The sequence below is a fragment of the Miniopterus schreibersii genome (assembly GCF_964146895.1).
Source record: "Miniopterus schreibersii genome assembly, chromosome: 8".
In the NCBI taxonomy this organism is placed as follows: Eukaryota; Metazoa; Chordata; class Mammalia; order Chiroptera; family Miniopteridae; genus Miniopterus; species Miniopterus schreibersii.
The window spans coordinates 31,241,204-31,256,392 of NC_138109.1; the positions used below are offsets into that span (position 1 = coordinate 31,241,204).

The 15,189-nt window shown below is 36.7% G+C and overlaps 1 protein-coding gene across 6 annotated transcripts in view; it reads left to right on the forward strand.

Annotated features, from left to right (window-relative positions):
- OSBPL9 (oxysterol binding protein like 9) overlaps positions 1 to 15,189 on the forward strand; it is a gene marked incomplete at its 5' end in the record, with an annotated part of 101,554 nt that overhangs the window by 23,573 nt on the left and 62,792 nt on the right. For 4 of the 6 annotated variants that reach the window (XM_081145820.1, XM_081145822.1, XM_081145819.1 and 1 more), the window contains 2 exons: positions 604 to 682; positions 12,252 to 12,328. In XM_081145820.1, coding sequence (XP_081001946.1) covers positions 604 to 682; positions 12,252 to 12,328 — 156 coding nt within the window. The remainder of the gene's footprint in view (positions 1 to 603; positions 683 to 12,251; positions 12,329 to 15,189) is intronic. The other 2 variants (XM_081145825.1, XM_081145826.1) reach the window with 1 other exon arrangement.

The following is a 15,189-nucleotide window of genomic DNA, read 5'->3' on the forward strand; positions in this document are numbered from 1 at the left end:
AGATCTCCTAGCAGTTTAGTGGGAGGAGGCAGACGTCTGATAAACAGATAATCACAGTATAATGTAAAAAGTGGAATAGCAGAGCCATGTACAAGTGGTTATGGGAACACACCTAGAAGAAGTGATTGGGACAGTGTTTTGAAGCAAGTGTCAGCTGATATTTCTGCACTAACAAATATAACACAGAAGCAGCCTGATGAAGAGCCATCTGCGCTCTTTTAGCCTCACAATAACCTGGTGAGGAGGAGGTTTTTGACTTCTATTTTAGAGAATGATCTAAAGTTCAGAGAGGCTCAGTGGGTGGCTCTTAAACACAGGTCCTAGACTCACATTCTGTGTGTGACCCCTCTCCCTCCCACCACCACATCCATGCCCTTTAAACAAGGGTAGAAAATACCCTTGCAGAGTACCACAATGCCCTGCTACCCCAGCTCCTTTAGTTCTTCCTCCTTAAACAAAACTAGAGCCTCAGATTCCCTTTTTCTGTGTCTAGTTTGCTTTCAGTGTCGTCATTGGTGCATTGAGCGTTCCAGGGCTGTAGCAGTAGTGAAAATTGCTGATGTCATTGTTTGCCTTATTGGGATTTTGCTCTTTGTTTCACAGGGAGCTGTGATTGGTATAGACGATGAGGACGACAGCACCTTCACAATAACTGTTGATCAGAAAACCTTCCATTTCCAGGGTGAGCTGAAAGAAGAGATTCTTTCTCTTCATAGTTCCAACTCCTTTCATTTTCTTTTGGGTTGTTTGCTGAATGAGGTTTTGCAACTGATCCTGCATGAACGAGCACACAGGAACGTTCTGGATGAAGTGGTACTGCAGGCTAGGGAGGGATTTGTATCTGCAGTGGATACAGATCTATTTGAAACGACTGGATCTGACTGCAAGTGGAGATTAAAATTTTAAAGGATAAAAATCAGTGAAGGGAGAGAGTAATGGGCTGCTGCTGCTGCTGGCTTGTGTTTACAGAAGGTTGCTGATCTTCTTTATCGAAGAGTATGATTCTGCTTCTGCATGAAGAGTCTAAAGACTGATTGTGAAGGTTGCAGTGTTTGTCCGTGTAAAACTCAAAATGTAAATTAAATTGAAGCTAGTGGCAACCTTTGGTTTAAAGGTTTTGCTTTGCTTCAAGAACTGCAAGTTTGCATTCATTTCATCTGCATTTCTGTGTCTTGTCTGCCAGCCGTCATTTCTCTGCTATTATCCTTTTTGTAGTTAATAACACCAATGCCATCTGCCACTGCTATGTTTCGGCATTGCATGCTATGGCTCACCGGTAGAAAGGGTAAGGTATTATATGATCATTCTCATTTCATCTTGCTTTGAAAACTCTAAATCAGCAAATAAAAGTCGACTTTAATGATCCTGTCCTAATGTACCTCTCATATATATATTATGGGTGTCTTTTAGCTTCATTACTAATGTTGTTGTTATTTTGCCTATCCAAAATAACCTCTTTTATGTTTAAAGCCGTCCATGAAACTTAGAAATGAGATTTGGAGATGTTTAGCACTTTCTTTGAACTACAAGTGACAATGTACTGTGATAGATGCTAGGTATATCAAAATAAAGAAATATTAAATAAATTTATAGCTTAAAAATGTTTTGGTTATGAAGTCTCACAGTGATCAGATATGTTATACAGTATGTTCAGACAGCTGTTGTCCTTTTATGCTAGGGTAATAAAGCAGTTATTTTTCATCATTGTCTTGTTTAAGAAATTGACACCTAGAAATGAAAGATGCAGCTTATATGCAGTAAAGACAAACTAGTGTACTCAAAAGTGATATCTCTAATGGTTTTAGGAAAAGCATCCTTAAAAATACTTACTGTGTTTGGTCATATTCTTTATTCAGAGCTGTTTAACTAGTGGTGCTCTCCTGAAATTTTCATAAAATTGATAATATGTTTAAAATCTTATTATAAAAGCCCAATGCCTTTATTTTTAGGTTAAATTGTAATGCTGCTTATAAACTAAAGCAGATAATGCCCACACATTGAAACTCTTTTCTTGAATGAAGTTTAATACTTTAATGCATTTCTAGTCATAGCTGCTGGACGCAGGTGAAAGCTGCAGTATGGAATTCTCTCCTCTGCAGTTGCTAAGGAGACGCCTTCACTGGACAACCAGAAGCTGTATTGCTTGCCCATTTAAAGGAGAGGAGACTCAGACCTCTAGAGCAAAGGCACCTCTACCTTCTGATTTACTTTTAAATTATTTATGTTAAACTGATCTCCCCTTTAACACTCCCAGATTTATGTGGTTTGCCTGTAAGACAAGCAATTCCTTTAATGAATTATTTAAATGACAAGGATAAATAAGAGTTATATGTATTTTTAAAATGGATTCTTATTTCTGAGACAGTCAGATTGATTATTTTGTAGTGCAGGAGTTATGAGAGTCTCAGGCACATGAAATTATCTAGCTTTTTAAAGCACTCAATAAGACTTTATATATTCTTGGCAAAAATGAGTTATTTCACATTCATAAGTCCTTGCTTATAAGTTCTTTGAAAATTTGGTAAAAAGCTCTTATTGTCTAATAGGTCTTACATTCTTGATTAGAATTGAAAGCAAGTTTGGCTGATATATATTAGCATATGTTTAAATGTGTTGAAGTTTTTATTTAATATACCAGAATTTTTTTAAAGCAAATGAAATATCAATTGATGCATCTATAAGACAAATTCTACTTACTGTTAGAATTCAACTATTAAAGGGATAGCTAAAATTTTTCAGATACATTCACTTATTCAACATCTGTTTTAGACATTATTCTAAATTCTGGGAATACAGTAATGAACAAAACAGATGCCCACTGGGGTCATCCATTCTGGTAGAGGAGAAAGCCAATAAACAAGATAAATTAGTAAACTATAAGTAAATAAAGAGAGTGACAACTCCTCAGAAGAAAAAAATAAAACAGAAAGGGAAAAAATGAAATAGAAGCGAGGTTGCGTACGTGTGTGTATGTGTTAGGGGGTGTGGGGTGGGGAGTGCTGGAATTTTAGAGTGGCCAGGAAGGGACTCACTGGGGTGGTGCCTTTCAGTGAAAGATCTGAAGGAAGTGAGGGAACAAGCTGTATGGCTTTGTTGGGGCGGTGGTGGGGAGTACATCATTCCAGGCAGAGGAACAGTAAGTGCCAAAGATTGTGCCTGCCATGTCTAAAGAACAGCAAGGAGGCCAGCTCTGGCTGAAGTGTAAATAACCATGGGGGAGGGTAGTGGGAGATGAGGTCTGAGAGACATCAGGGAGCCTGGTCATGTGAGGCCTCCTCTATGCCACTGTAAGGACATTGAATTTTGTTGAGATGAGACACCGTTAGAGAGAGTTTTGAGCAGAGGAGTGACATGATGTGATTTTTAAACAGTATCACTCTGACCACTGTGTTGAGAATAAAATGCAGGAGGCAGGGACAGAAGCAGAGAAACTAATTAGGAGGCTATTGTAATCTAGAAGAGAGATGATGGTGGCTCCCATGGTAGCCTTGGAAAAGGGAGGTAAGTGAGAAGAGGTCAAATTATGTATGTGTGTTTAATCAACTTTATTGAGGTATTTACAATAAAATGTATACATTATAAAGTTTGGTGAATATTGACAAATTTATTTATTCATATAACTGCTAGCACAATCAAGATACAGAACATTTCTATCACTCACAAGATTCCTTTATTCTTTCAGTCAATCCCCACTGCTAGCCCCTGGCCCAGGAAACCACCAATCTACTTTAACTAGAGATTAGATTTTTTCTTTTGGAGAGTTTCACATAAATGGAATACCACAGTATGTGTGATATATGTGCTCTCTTCTGTCAGGCTTTATTTTAGCTCAGCGTAATGCTTTTAAGATCCACCTATGTTGTGTGTATTGGTAGTTTGTTCCTTTTTTATTGCTAAGTAATAGTTTATTGCATGTTATATTAATGTTGAAGGTTGACCTCTAGCATGTGAGAGAAAGACAGGAGTCTAGGTGAACACCAGAATTTTGACTTGAGCAACAAGAATGGAGTTGTCATTAACTGAGGTGGAAAGATTGCAAGAGGAACTAGTTTGTTGGGGGGTGGGTATTGGTAGGGGATGTGGGCATCAAGATCTTAGCCTTGGACATGCTTATAAACAAATTTTAGATGCCTGTCAAACATCTAGATGAAGTTGTCAAGTATGCAATTGAAGTGCTGAGTTCAGGAGAAAGTTCATGCTGGAGAAATAAATTTGGAAGCCTTTGGCATATAGATGGTATTTAAAGTCATGAAAATTTGAGAGTAAAGGTAGAAAGAGAAGAGAAAAGGTCCAAGTAATGAGCACTGGAGTGCTCCAGTATTTGTTTAGAGGGTATAGAGATGAGGCAGAACTAGCCAAAGAGATTGAAAAGAAGCAACCAAATGTAGGAGGAAAACCAGGTGAATGTTGCACCCTAGAAGCCAAGAGGGAAAGTGTTTCTAGGAGGAAAGAGGCATGAGCAGCTGTGTCAGATGCTCCTAATAGAGCAAGTAAATTGAGGGCTGAAAAATGATCACAGGATTTAACAATTAAGAGTCCATTGATAATCTTGGGAAGAGCAGTTTGAAGGTAGGAATGTAGGTAGTGCTTTCATGTTCTGCTGTAAAGACCAGGTGGGAAATACAGCAGTAGCTGGAGTGGGGAATGAGAACGAGGGAGGTTTTTGTTTTTGTTTTTGTTTTTTTAAGATAAGAGAAATAATAGCATCTTTTTATGCTACTGATAGTGATTCAATAGAGAAAATTTATGCTGGAGAGGGGAGAATCATTGGATTAGTGTCCTTGAGAAGGCAGGAGAGGATGGGACCTAAGACATTTAGGTGGGGCATTGCCTTTGACTAGGAGCATGGACAATACATCTATAGTAATGAGAAAGAAGGTCAAGTGTCTGAAAATATATGTAGGTAGGTTGTTACCCATCCCTTTCATTTCCATTATGGTTTAAATCTCTAGCTGCCCTACGTAGCCTGTATCCTGAAACATCATTTATTTTTAATAAAGAGGGTTGGTGCCAGGAAGAAAACTTCCCTGAAATAATGGATAATTTGGCATTACAATGATTCCTAATTCTGGTAACGTAATATTTCAGAATATCTCCAATTTTAAAGAGATGCCATGAAATTCTCAAAACAAAGTCAATTTAAATTAACTTCAGTTTTGAAGAGGCAATAATTGAAATTACAGTTCTAGCATGTTAGAGGTTTAAAAAAGTTTGAAAACTACAACTTTATTCTATCCTTTTTCAAAATATTAAAAAGAACATATTTGCCAATTTATCTTTATGAACTGGCTCTTTTTTCTTTTGAACAAGGGAAAAAATGATCCCTTTTCCTATCAGTCAGCCAAAGTTGTTTGCATATATAGATTCAGAACTAGACATTGGGTAGAAAGTAGCTTTGGTATTGTACTGGTTTTGAGCTCAAACATTTATTGTGTGTGTAGTATGTGTAACTCCCTCTTCTCCGAACTGAAGTTATACAGGTAAACAAGACATGGGCCATGATGTCAAGGAGCATGTAAGGAAGTAATTATAATGTAATGGAAAATGTGTTGTAGTAGTAGAAATATGTATAGGGCACTAAAATACAATGGAGAGTCAGTCACTCACTGCTTCACAAAGGAATAGAGTTTTTGTTTCCAAGTAATTTTTTTATAATAATAAAAATTAAAAATCATACTAGCTCTTAAAATTTCAAGTTGTTCAGAAGTGTATAGTGTAAAAATGAAAAGTTCCCTGTCACCAGATGCTGCTCCCTTCTCTCTCTCATTACCTCTTCTGTCGGATAGAGTTCTGATGATTAAACAGAAGTTTGTCAGGTGGAGGGGTGTTGTAGCATGTGCAAAGGCATGGAAATATGACACTGGCAGTGTGTTTACAAACTACTAATGTTTGGTACTCTTAGAACAGTGGGGAAGAAATGAGGCTGTAGAGATAGGCTGAGGCAGATGTAACGGATATAAAATGGTTATATTTTTATCCTGAGGTTAGTGAGGAGCTAATGAAGCAGGATTTTAAGCAGAGCAAAGACAGAGTAAGTAAGACATGGGTTTTAAATAAATAGCTGTGATTGTTAATAAGGCCCTGAATGCATGAAAGCAGTGGTAATGGGCCAGGAGAAGAGGAAATAGACTTGAGATTTTTTAGGAGGTAAATCTATAGGAACTGGTGATTGCTTGGAAATTGGAGGTGAGAGAATGAGAGTAGTAAAGGTGACATTTTGTGTTGGCTTACTGTTTGGATGTTGTCAACATCTGAAATAGAAAATCCAGGAGAACAGGTGGTGAAGGACCTCTTATGTTTGAGGTGTCTGTGGGACACACAGGTATAGATGGCAGTTGGATCTGAGCCTGGGCTGGAAATGGAGATTTGTGGTTATCAGGATATTGCTGGTACGTGGAACCAGAACTTGAAAATTTGAGTGCCTAAGGGCTAGTAAGTGAGTGAAGATTAAAGCTGAATAAAGACTCTAGCAATTTGGCGAGCTCATGCCTTTTGAAGAGGTAGCTGCTACTTAGTTCCAGACAGTTTAGGCTTTTGGTAATGCTTGTCCAAAGTTACTAGATTGTCAGGTTTTTCAAGTGAAGCCAGAAATCCAGATTTTTTTGTGTATGAGTGGGATTTTGAGTATGTTTGTGTTAAACCTCCATATTAAACTCCACAACAATAAGGTGGTTTTATTTCTGGTTTTAGAGTTAGAGAAACTGAGTTTCAGGGAAGCAAAGCACCCAGGATTAGTAGATTATTGTGCAGATATGTCTAGATCAGTAGTCCTTGAAGTGTGGTCCCAACCCAGCAGGATCAGCATCACCTGGGAACTTGTCAGAAACACACAGTCTCTGGTCTGGCCCCAGACTTGCCGATTCAGAAGCTCTGGAAATGGGTCCTCTTTAGTGTTTCTGAAGCACTCTAAAGTTTGAGAACCACTGGTCTGAATCCAGTGGTTTCACACGTTATTCCAGTTTACTCTCATAATATCCTTATACATTAGATGGAATTACTCCCAATCTATATATAAGAGAAGTGAGACACAGAGAGTCAAGTGACCTGGCCTTGATCTGAGTTTGTCTCTTACTACATTCTAACCTACATAGAAGGGGTGTCTTGCCTGAAGTAAACCTGTTGTATGAAAAATTAAATTTTTTAAAGATGAAAATTAAGGATATGTATGTGATTAGTTCTTCATAAAATAATCCTTCACTTTCTAAGGACTTGACCGAAGATGACATTTAAGCAGTGTGTTCTCCAAAATGATTTCAAGTATGAAATTTGTTTGCAAATTTATTTGGATATACTTTTAAAGCAATACAAGTTGCATAAGACAAAATACAACATTTTAAACATTAAAAATGTTTAAATTAAAAGAATCTTCAGGAACTGTGTAAGTCTTAGTGAAAGTCATCTTTGGTTGGTCTCGTAGCTGACCTTTTCTACTCGGTCCATTAGAGCTCGCTCATTTATTAAAATGTATTGCAAATCAGCTCAGTGGTGAAGGAAAGTATTTAATTCAGAAAAGTTATATTGATCAAGTATATTACGGCAGCATTGCCCCTACTGTATTAACATGAATCAACTCAGCATGGCACATCCACATCATTAATCATTTAGAAGAATAGACAGTATGTCATTAGACTAACCCATGGTTGCAAGCTTGTGTCTTCTGCTTTAAAAACAACCCTTTCAGTATTATCATTAGTAAAAAGATTCCATTATCTTATGTTGATTATTAACCTTAAAAAAATTTCCCTCTGCAGTTTTTTAATTTTTATTTTTATGTGATAACTTCTCAGATAAACACAAAATAAAAAAACATTAAGACTTAGTGTAGGAAAGTATAAAACTAATTATCTAATTAGCTGTTATAATTTCAGTAGGCATTAAGTGGGGGAAATGCCACTGAATTCATATATTGGGGGCTTGTTGTATTATAGGAAGATTGGATCTCACTGGTATACCTTTCTTCCCAATTTGCTTTCTGTTCAAGATCCTCCCTGAAGATTTGAAAATATAACTTTCCTAAGTTTAATCAAGTGTGGACTGTTTGGCTTAGTGAGTAGCTAGGATTGGAGTGGATATTTAGTTTTATGTTTTTGTTAGTAATTTATGTTTTTATCCTACCACCCCCTCTCCATAATTTCTAAGTAGTAAAATTAGTACGTGCTTACTGTAGAATTTAGGAAAATATAGAGTGGTATAAAGATAATATTAATAATCATTCATAATCTTGCCACCCAAAGATAATTATTAGTAATATGCTTGTGGATTTCTTTACGATCCTTCAGTTGTTTTTGTGTATGTGTATATTTTTAATAATTGAGTTATTTTGTGTAAATAAAGTTTCCAGATTTTCATTTTAAAGTATTATGTCATGAACTTTTCCCCGTAACACTAAATGTGCTAAGATTTTTAATAGTTACATAATATTCCATTTGATGAATAATTATATTTAGCCATTTATTTGTGTTTTACATTTTATCCCCCTATTTTAAATAATACTGTGCTGAAACCCTTGTACAGAAATCATTAACTAAATCTCCATTTACCTTAGGATAGATAGATTCATAAAAAAAAAATCTGTCAGAACAATAGACATATTTTTAATATCCCTGAAAGAGTCTTCCTCAATTGCTTTCAAGAGAGATTGTCCATTTTTACTCTCCTCTGCTTCATACCCCTCCTTGGTGCTTAGGATTATCATTTTGAAAGAAAGCCAACCCAATGCCTCTACCCCTCAAAAATGGATTTAATGTGCTTATTTCTTGTTTGATGACTTGTTCATTTCTTTGTCTATTTTTGTTATTGTTGGTGTGTTCTTTTATTTTTTTAACATATCCTTCTTTTTGAAAGGGAATAAGGAATAGTCTTAGATTCATTCACCTTACCAAGTGATTGTACTTTTCAGGAGACTAAATTACTTGAGATTATAGTCTACTTTATCATTACTCATACTTCCAACATAATACCTGATGGTTATTGAGGCGCCATAGATTTTGAGCAGTTACTCAGCATTTAATCTTGTTAAATATTGTTTTTGCGTAATGTTTTCATTTCACATTAACGTTCAGAGAAAAGGAGGCTTTCCTGATTATAGAGGCTAGTTATATTTTTACTTCAATTACAAAACAGGCAAATAACCACTTTCTTTTACAAACTGTAATTTATTCATAATAGTTGTATGTCTTAAAGGAGAAGAAAATATGACTAAAAGAACAGATTCCTAAGCAGTGGATCAGGAATGGCAAGGTATAGAAGTTTTGGAAACGTCTTAAAATTTACTTCAGTTATGTATAATGTAGGGAATGTGAATAGAATCCTGGAAATGTAAGTATTTTACTGGATGGATATTGTTTTTCCTTCTGTGCACTTTATATTGTTCCATAGAAGCCAGGTATTATTGGAAATTTGGATTTACCAGTAATCTCTTCCCTACTCATTTTCTCTGATTATTAATAGAAGTTGTTTTCTCTTAAGGCTATGTGGGATAATAATATGTTGATATTTTAGTATATGTCAGGCACTGTGGTAAATATTGTAGAGATTAATTAATTATCTCATTTAAACCCCACAACACTCTTGTAAGATCTCAGCAGTGTTGTCATTCTCAGATTATAGATGAGAAAAGTAAACCTCAGAGAGTTTCAGTAACTCGCTCCAGGTCTGGGTGAGTAAGGACAAAGCTGCGCATGAGAGCCAACCTTCTCAGCCGTTAGCCTGTGCTGCTGAGGAGACGCTGAAAAGCAATAGCTTTCTGGGGCGCTGGAGTGGTTAGTGTTTAGAGTGTTATTTTCCACACTGTGGACAGCAACTCTTTAGTGGATTGTCAATCCTATTTGGTAGGCCAAGATCAGCAATTTTTAAAAAGTGAAATATAACAGAGAGGAATTATCAATGTGTATGGCATGTAGTAAGAGCAAACACCGTTTTGTGAAACTAATGTTCCAGTTTTATGTGTGTATGTGCACATTTATGTGTATATGTATTTGTGAACAGTGTCATGCTATAAATTATATTTATTGTGGGTCACTGCCAAACAAAATTTGGAACCTACTAGCTTGGAGAATGGAAAGAGAACTTGGAAATATAAGAGGAACCCGGCCGGGCGTGGCTCAGCGGTTGAGCGTTGACCTAGGATCTGGGCGATTGGGGTTTGATTCCCGGTCAGGGCACATGCCCGGGTTGTGGGCTCGATCCCCAGTCGCGGGCATGCAGGAGGCAGCCGATCAATGACTCTCTCATCATTGATGTTTCTCTCTCTCTCCCTTTCCTTTCCTCTCTCTGAAATCAATAAAAGATATATTTTTTAAAAAAGAAAATATAAGAGAGGGAGGTGCTAGAGATAAATTGAATGTATAAACTTTATAAAAAGAAGGAGGAAGAGTTAACCTGTCTTTTTGCATTTAGGGAACATAATGTATTATTTACATGTTGTTTTAACTAATTAAATTAGACCCTTTTAGCAGGGATTTGTTTAGAAGTAGTAAAGCTTTAATGTTATTTCTAGAGAGCTGCCTCTGTAGGTGGTTTGTGTGTTGTGTATATCATTACTGTATTTTTATTTCTCATATGAACAAATAACTTATTGTGATTGAATAAATACACTTCATTGGTACTTCATATACACAAAGATATTTCCCTAATAGATCTAGTAGGGTAGAGGTTTGTTTACTGGCTCATGGGAGAATGGGAGAAGGTGGGCTTAGGTTAGTCAGGATAGTAGAATATTGAATTTTCAGCTGGAAGGGACAATTTAGTCCAAGCCTGCAATTTATTTTTTAATTATCATAAAAAACGCAAAACATTAAAATTACCAGCTGAACTATTTTTAAATTCGGTAGTGTGCAACAATCTCTAGAACTTTTTGTCTTGTAACACTGAAACTCTATACCAGTTAAACACTAATTTCCCCTACCCCTTCTCCTCAGCCTTTGTTAATCACATTTCTACTTTCCTTTTCTATGATTTTGACTAATTTATTTAGTTAGTTTTGTTTTTTTGTTTTTTTTGTTAATCTTCATCTGAGGACATTTTTTCCATTGATTTCTAGAGAGAGTGGAAAGGAGAGAGGGAGGGTGGAGAGGGAGAGGGAGAGGGAGAAAGAAACATCCATGTGTCATATCGATTGGTTGCCTCCCGCACTTGCCTAGACCCGGCCTGTGATCTAACCTGCAACCCAGGTATGTGCCCTTGACCGGGAATTGAACCCGAGACCTTCCAGTTCATGGGACCTTCCAGTGCACAGGAACTTCCAGTGCACAGGATGACTCTCCAGTCAGCTGAGCCACCTGGTCAGGGCCTGCTTTGTTCTTAATCGCAAGGTATAGCCCTTTGAGGTCCCACTAAAAACATGAAGGTCCTCACATTTGGTGGGCCATGGTCTCCAACTTTTGGCTTTACAAGGCTGTTTATTTAGCTTATAAACAGCAGAAATTTATTTCTCACAGTTTTGGAGGCGAGGAAGTCCAAGATCAAGATCCCAGCAGGTTTGGTGTCTAGTGAGGATGTGTTTCCTGGTAGATGGGCATCTTCTCATTGTGTCCACTCATGGTTAGAGGGATGAGAGGCTCTCTGGGGTTTCTCTTATTTATTTATTTTTCCTTTTTATTGAGTTTATTTGGGTGACACTGGTTAACAAAATTATACAGGTTTCAGGTGCACAGTTCTATCACATATCATCTGGACACTGTATTGTGTGTTCACAACCCCAAGTCAAGTCTCCATCCATCACCATTTACCCCCCTTACATTTTTATTTTTAAATAAACTTTATTTTTAGAGCAGTTTTAAGTTCAAATTAAAATTGAATAGAAAGTACATAGGATTTTCATATACCAGCTGCCCACACATATTGACAAGGCTTTTAAGTACATTATTCAATCTACAATTCTGCTAGGAGAATAGTATCCCTAAATACCAGGCCTATCTTCTGGATATCTGCCTTCTCCTAGATCTTGCGCTGTTAATTCTTTACTACCTTATTGTTTTCTCATAGCTTCAACCAGTTGTTTTTAAATAATTATTCCAGCATTCTAGTTGTTTTCAGTGGAAAGGTAGCTTGCTATTATCGAACAGGTATTCCCTTTGTTATAAATTGTTGAAAGTAGATTGCATATAGAAAGGATAGAAGAGTGGACCTATTAAGGAAATGGCACAACTGATAACCTCTTATTAGCATCATGGTTTAAAATTTTTACTTTCAGTGTTGTAGAGCTATATTGTAGAAATTAAGGTTTTAATTTTTATAATCTTTTATTCCAGCTCGTGATGCTGATGAGCGAGAGAAGTGGATCCATGCCTTAGAAGAAACAATTCTTCGACATACTCTTCAGCTTCAAGTAAGAGCCTTCCCATGGCTTATGGATAGTTCACTAGTTTTTTTGTTTTTGTTTCCTGTTTTCTTAAATAACTGTGATATGATCTAATGAAAACTTTTAATTTCTGAGTTGCTTATTCTTGCATTTACAGTGTTATATAGTGAAGTTGTAGTCATTTTCTCCTGCTTTCTGTAGGGTAAAATACTGATTTTTATCTAGAAACAAGACTGTTGAAAGGGAAATGCTATGCTAAAATGTACCAGATTCCTTTTTTAAATTTAGTATCTATAGTTGGTTATTGATATAACCAAATTATATAAAATGCATTGACAACAGATAAGTGCTGAGAAGTTGACCTACTTTTTTTGTTAAGGGATTTGGCAATTACCATATGTGTTGGGTAGTACTCTTTGAGAGGAAAGTGAAAGAAAAAACCCAAACTGGTTAAGAAAAAAAGCAAATCTGGCTTAGGTATGTTTGAAGTAGGCACTTAAACAATGTCATGAGGACTCAGATCCCCTGTCTTCATTTCTTGGTTACATTTCTTCTGGGTTGGCTTCATTTTTAGTTAGGTTCTCCCTTTTTTGGTGGTAAAGTGGTTGCAGCAATTTCACCCTACCCTTGTTGGAACTCTAAGCCCATAGGAGGCTCTTGTACTTTATGGATGTGACAGGTTTAATAGGATTAGTGCTGATCATCTTAGCTTCAGTCATTTTCCCAGACCTGACCAATCACAGTTTCACAGTTGTATGTACCACCCCTGGAGCTGGGATGTTATCTGCTTCACCAGAACACATTGCTGATAGGGTGGAAGGTGACTCTGTCTCCCCTCCCTTCCCCCAATAAAATCAGAATAAGAAACAAAAGATGCTGGGTGACAAAAACACCAAATGTCTACTCTGCCATACTGCAAATAGTTTTCTATGTTTATTCTCCAATGAAAGAGCTTACTTATATTGTGGCATATAGAAGATTTTGTTTTAATTTACAGGATTGAATTATAGAAAATTGATGTCCCATACCAGGAATTGGCTTGAATAGACAAGGTAGTGTAGGGCATCCTATAACATGGTGAGCTCCCCATCACTTGAAAGTGTTCAAATAGAGGCTTAAAAACATTATACGAGGATGTGGTTATTAAGAGACTAAGAAATGAATACGAGCTGAACTAGGAGATCTACAAATACTGTATGAGCTATGCTTTTTAAAAAAAATTTTTATTGAATTCAGAGAGAGGAAGGAAGAGAGAGGTAGAAACGTCAGTGATGAGAATCATTGACCAGCTGCCTCCTGCACACCCCCTACTGGGGATCAAGCCTGCAACCCCGGCATGTGCCCTGACCAGCAATCCAACCACGACCTCCTAGTTCATAGGTTGACACTCAACATTTAGCCACACTGGCTGGGCTGAGCTATGCTTTTAAAAAGCAACTTCATAATTTCTGTACGTTTCTTTTTAAATTAGGCAGCTTAATAAATGACTAGCATCATTTCAGCAAATTTGTGATTCAGTAAGAAGATAGGTGGATTTTGTTTGTTGTTTTTTAAAACTTTTATTTATTTTTCAGTTACAGTTGGCATTCAATATTATGTGAAGATAAGTGATTTAAGAATCCTATTAGACAAAATGTGGCAGATGAAATTCCCTCCACAGTTGGCTAGACTTACATTCAAGTCTCTCTATGGTCTAATCTCAGCTTGTTCTTCTTGACATTTCTGCCACTATACCCCTCCTAGAGTGCTGCTTGCTTGCTTTCCTCTGAACACATCTTTTCACTTCTGGTCTCCACATTCTTGTGCGTGATGTTCTGTCTCTCTGAAATACCACCTCCTTCTAGTCTGCCTTGGCACACTGCTCCTTTTCTTCCAAGCCCAGTTCAGGGCCAACCTCTTCTGTGGAGCCCCCCAAACTGACCCCCTCTCCCTCATTCCTCGAATTCAAAGTGATGTCTTTCCTTTGAATGCCATACTCATTGTACAGTTTGCGAAGTCTTTTTCTTGTTTATCTTTTAAAGTATGTATAACTCCTACCTTCCCAGTTAGGATGCAGATTCCCAAAATTCAGGTACCTAATTTGATTCAGTTTTGGAATTTATGAGCTTTTGCTAAGAAGATAGCTTACACGTCTTTGGGAATAACAAGAAGAAAAAGGTAACTTTGAGAAGTCTTAGACTGATAGTTTTGATATTTTAAAATACATGTGATACAAAAGAGTTCTTTATGTATTTTTTCTAAAGTTAAGGCATGTAGAGGATAGGACATTTAGAAATATGTAATCAAATGTTAATTTGAGTGACGAAAAGATAAAGATTTTGTTCCTACAAATAGTGAAGGATGGTGAAGAACCTGATCACAGGTGGAACCTGGTGTCAACTTTTGACATTGAACTTACTCTGAGTTCAGGTGTCCTCATCTATAAAATGAGAATAAAATACCTACTTTATAGTGTTGTTTTGACTATTAAATGAGTTCAGTGCACATTTGTTGAAATAATGCCTAGGTGTCGTAAGAATTTGATAAATGTTAGTTGCCATTACTAATACAACTACTCTTACCATTCCCCCTCCCAGAACTTGGCCTTCTAAATAGTGCTCAAATGAAGAAATAATTGAAGCAATTTAGGAACAAACAGATGATGTATAGTTTGCTTTTCCATTGTTGTTTATTGAATACTTTGAGATGTATATCATACTATTAGGCAATGTGGAATAGGCACTCATTAAGCTTTCTTCCATACGGGTGTGGAAAGGGTATTTACATTTCTTCCTTTTTCATTGAGTTTCATCTCTATGTTAGCCATTAAACTATACTGCTTTGGCCTTGTCATTATTAAGAGTTGCATTACCTCCATAATATTGAATTTAAAAGTGTTTTCTCTTTAA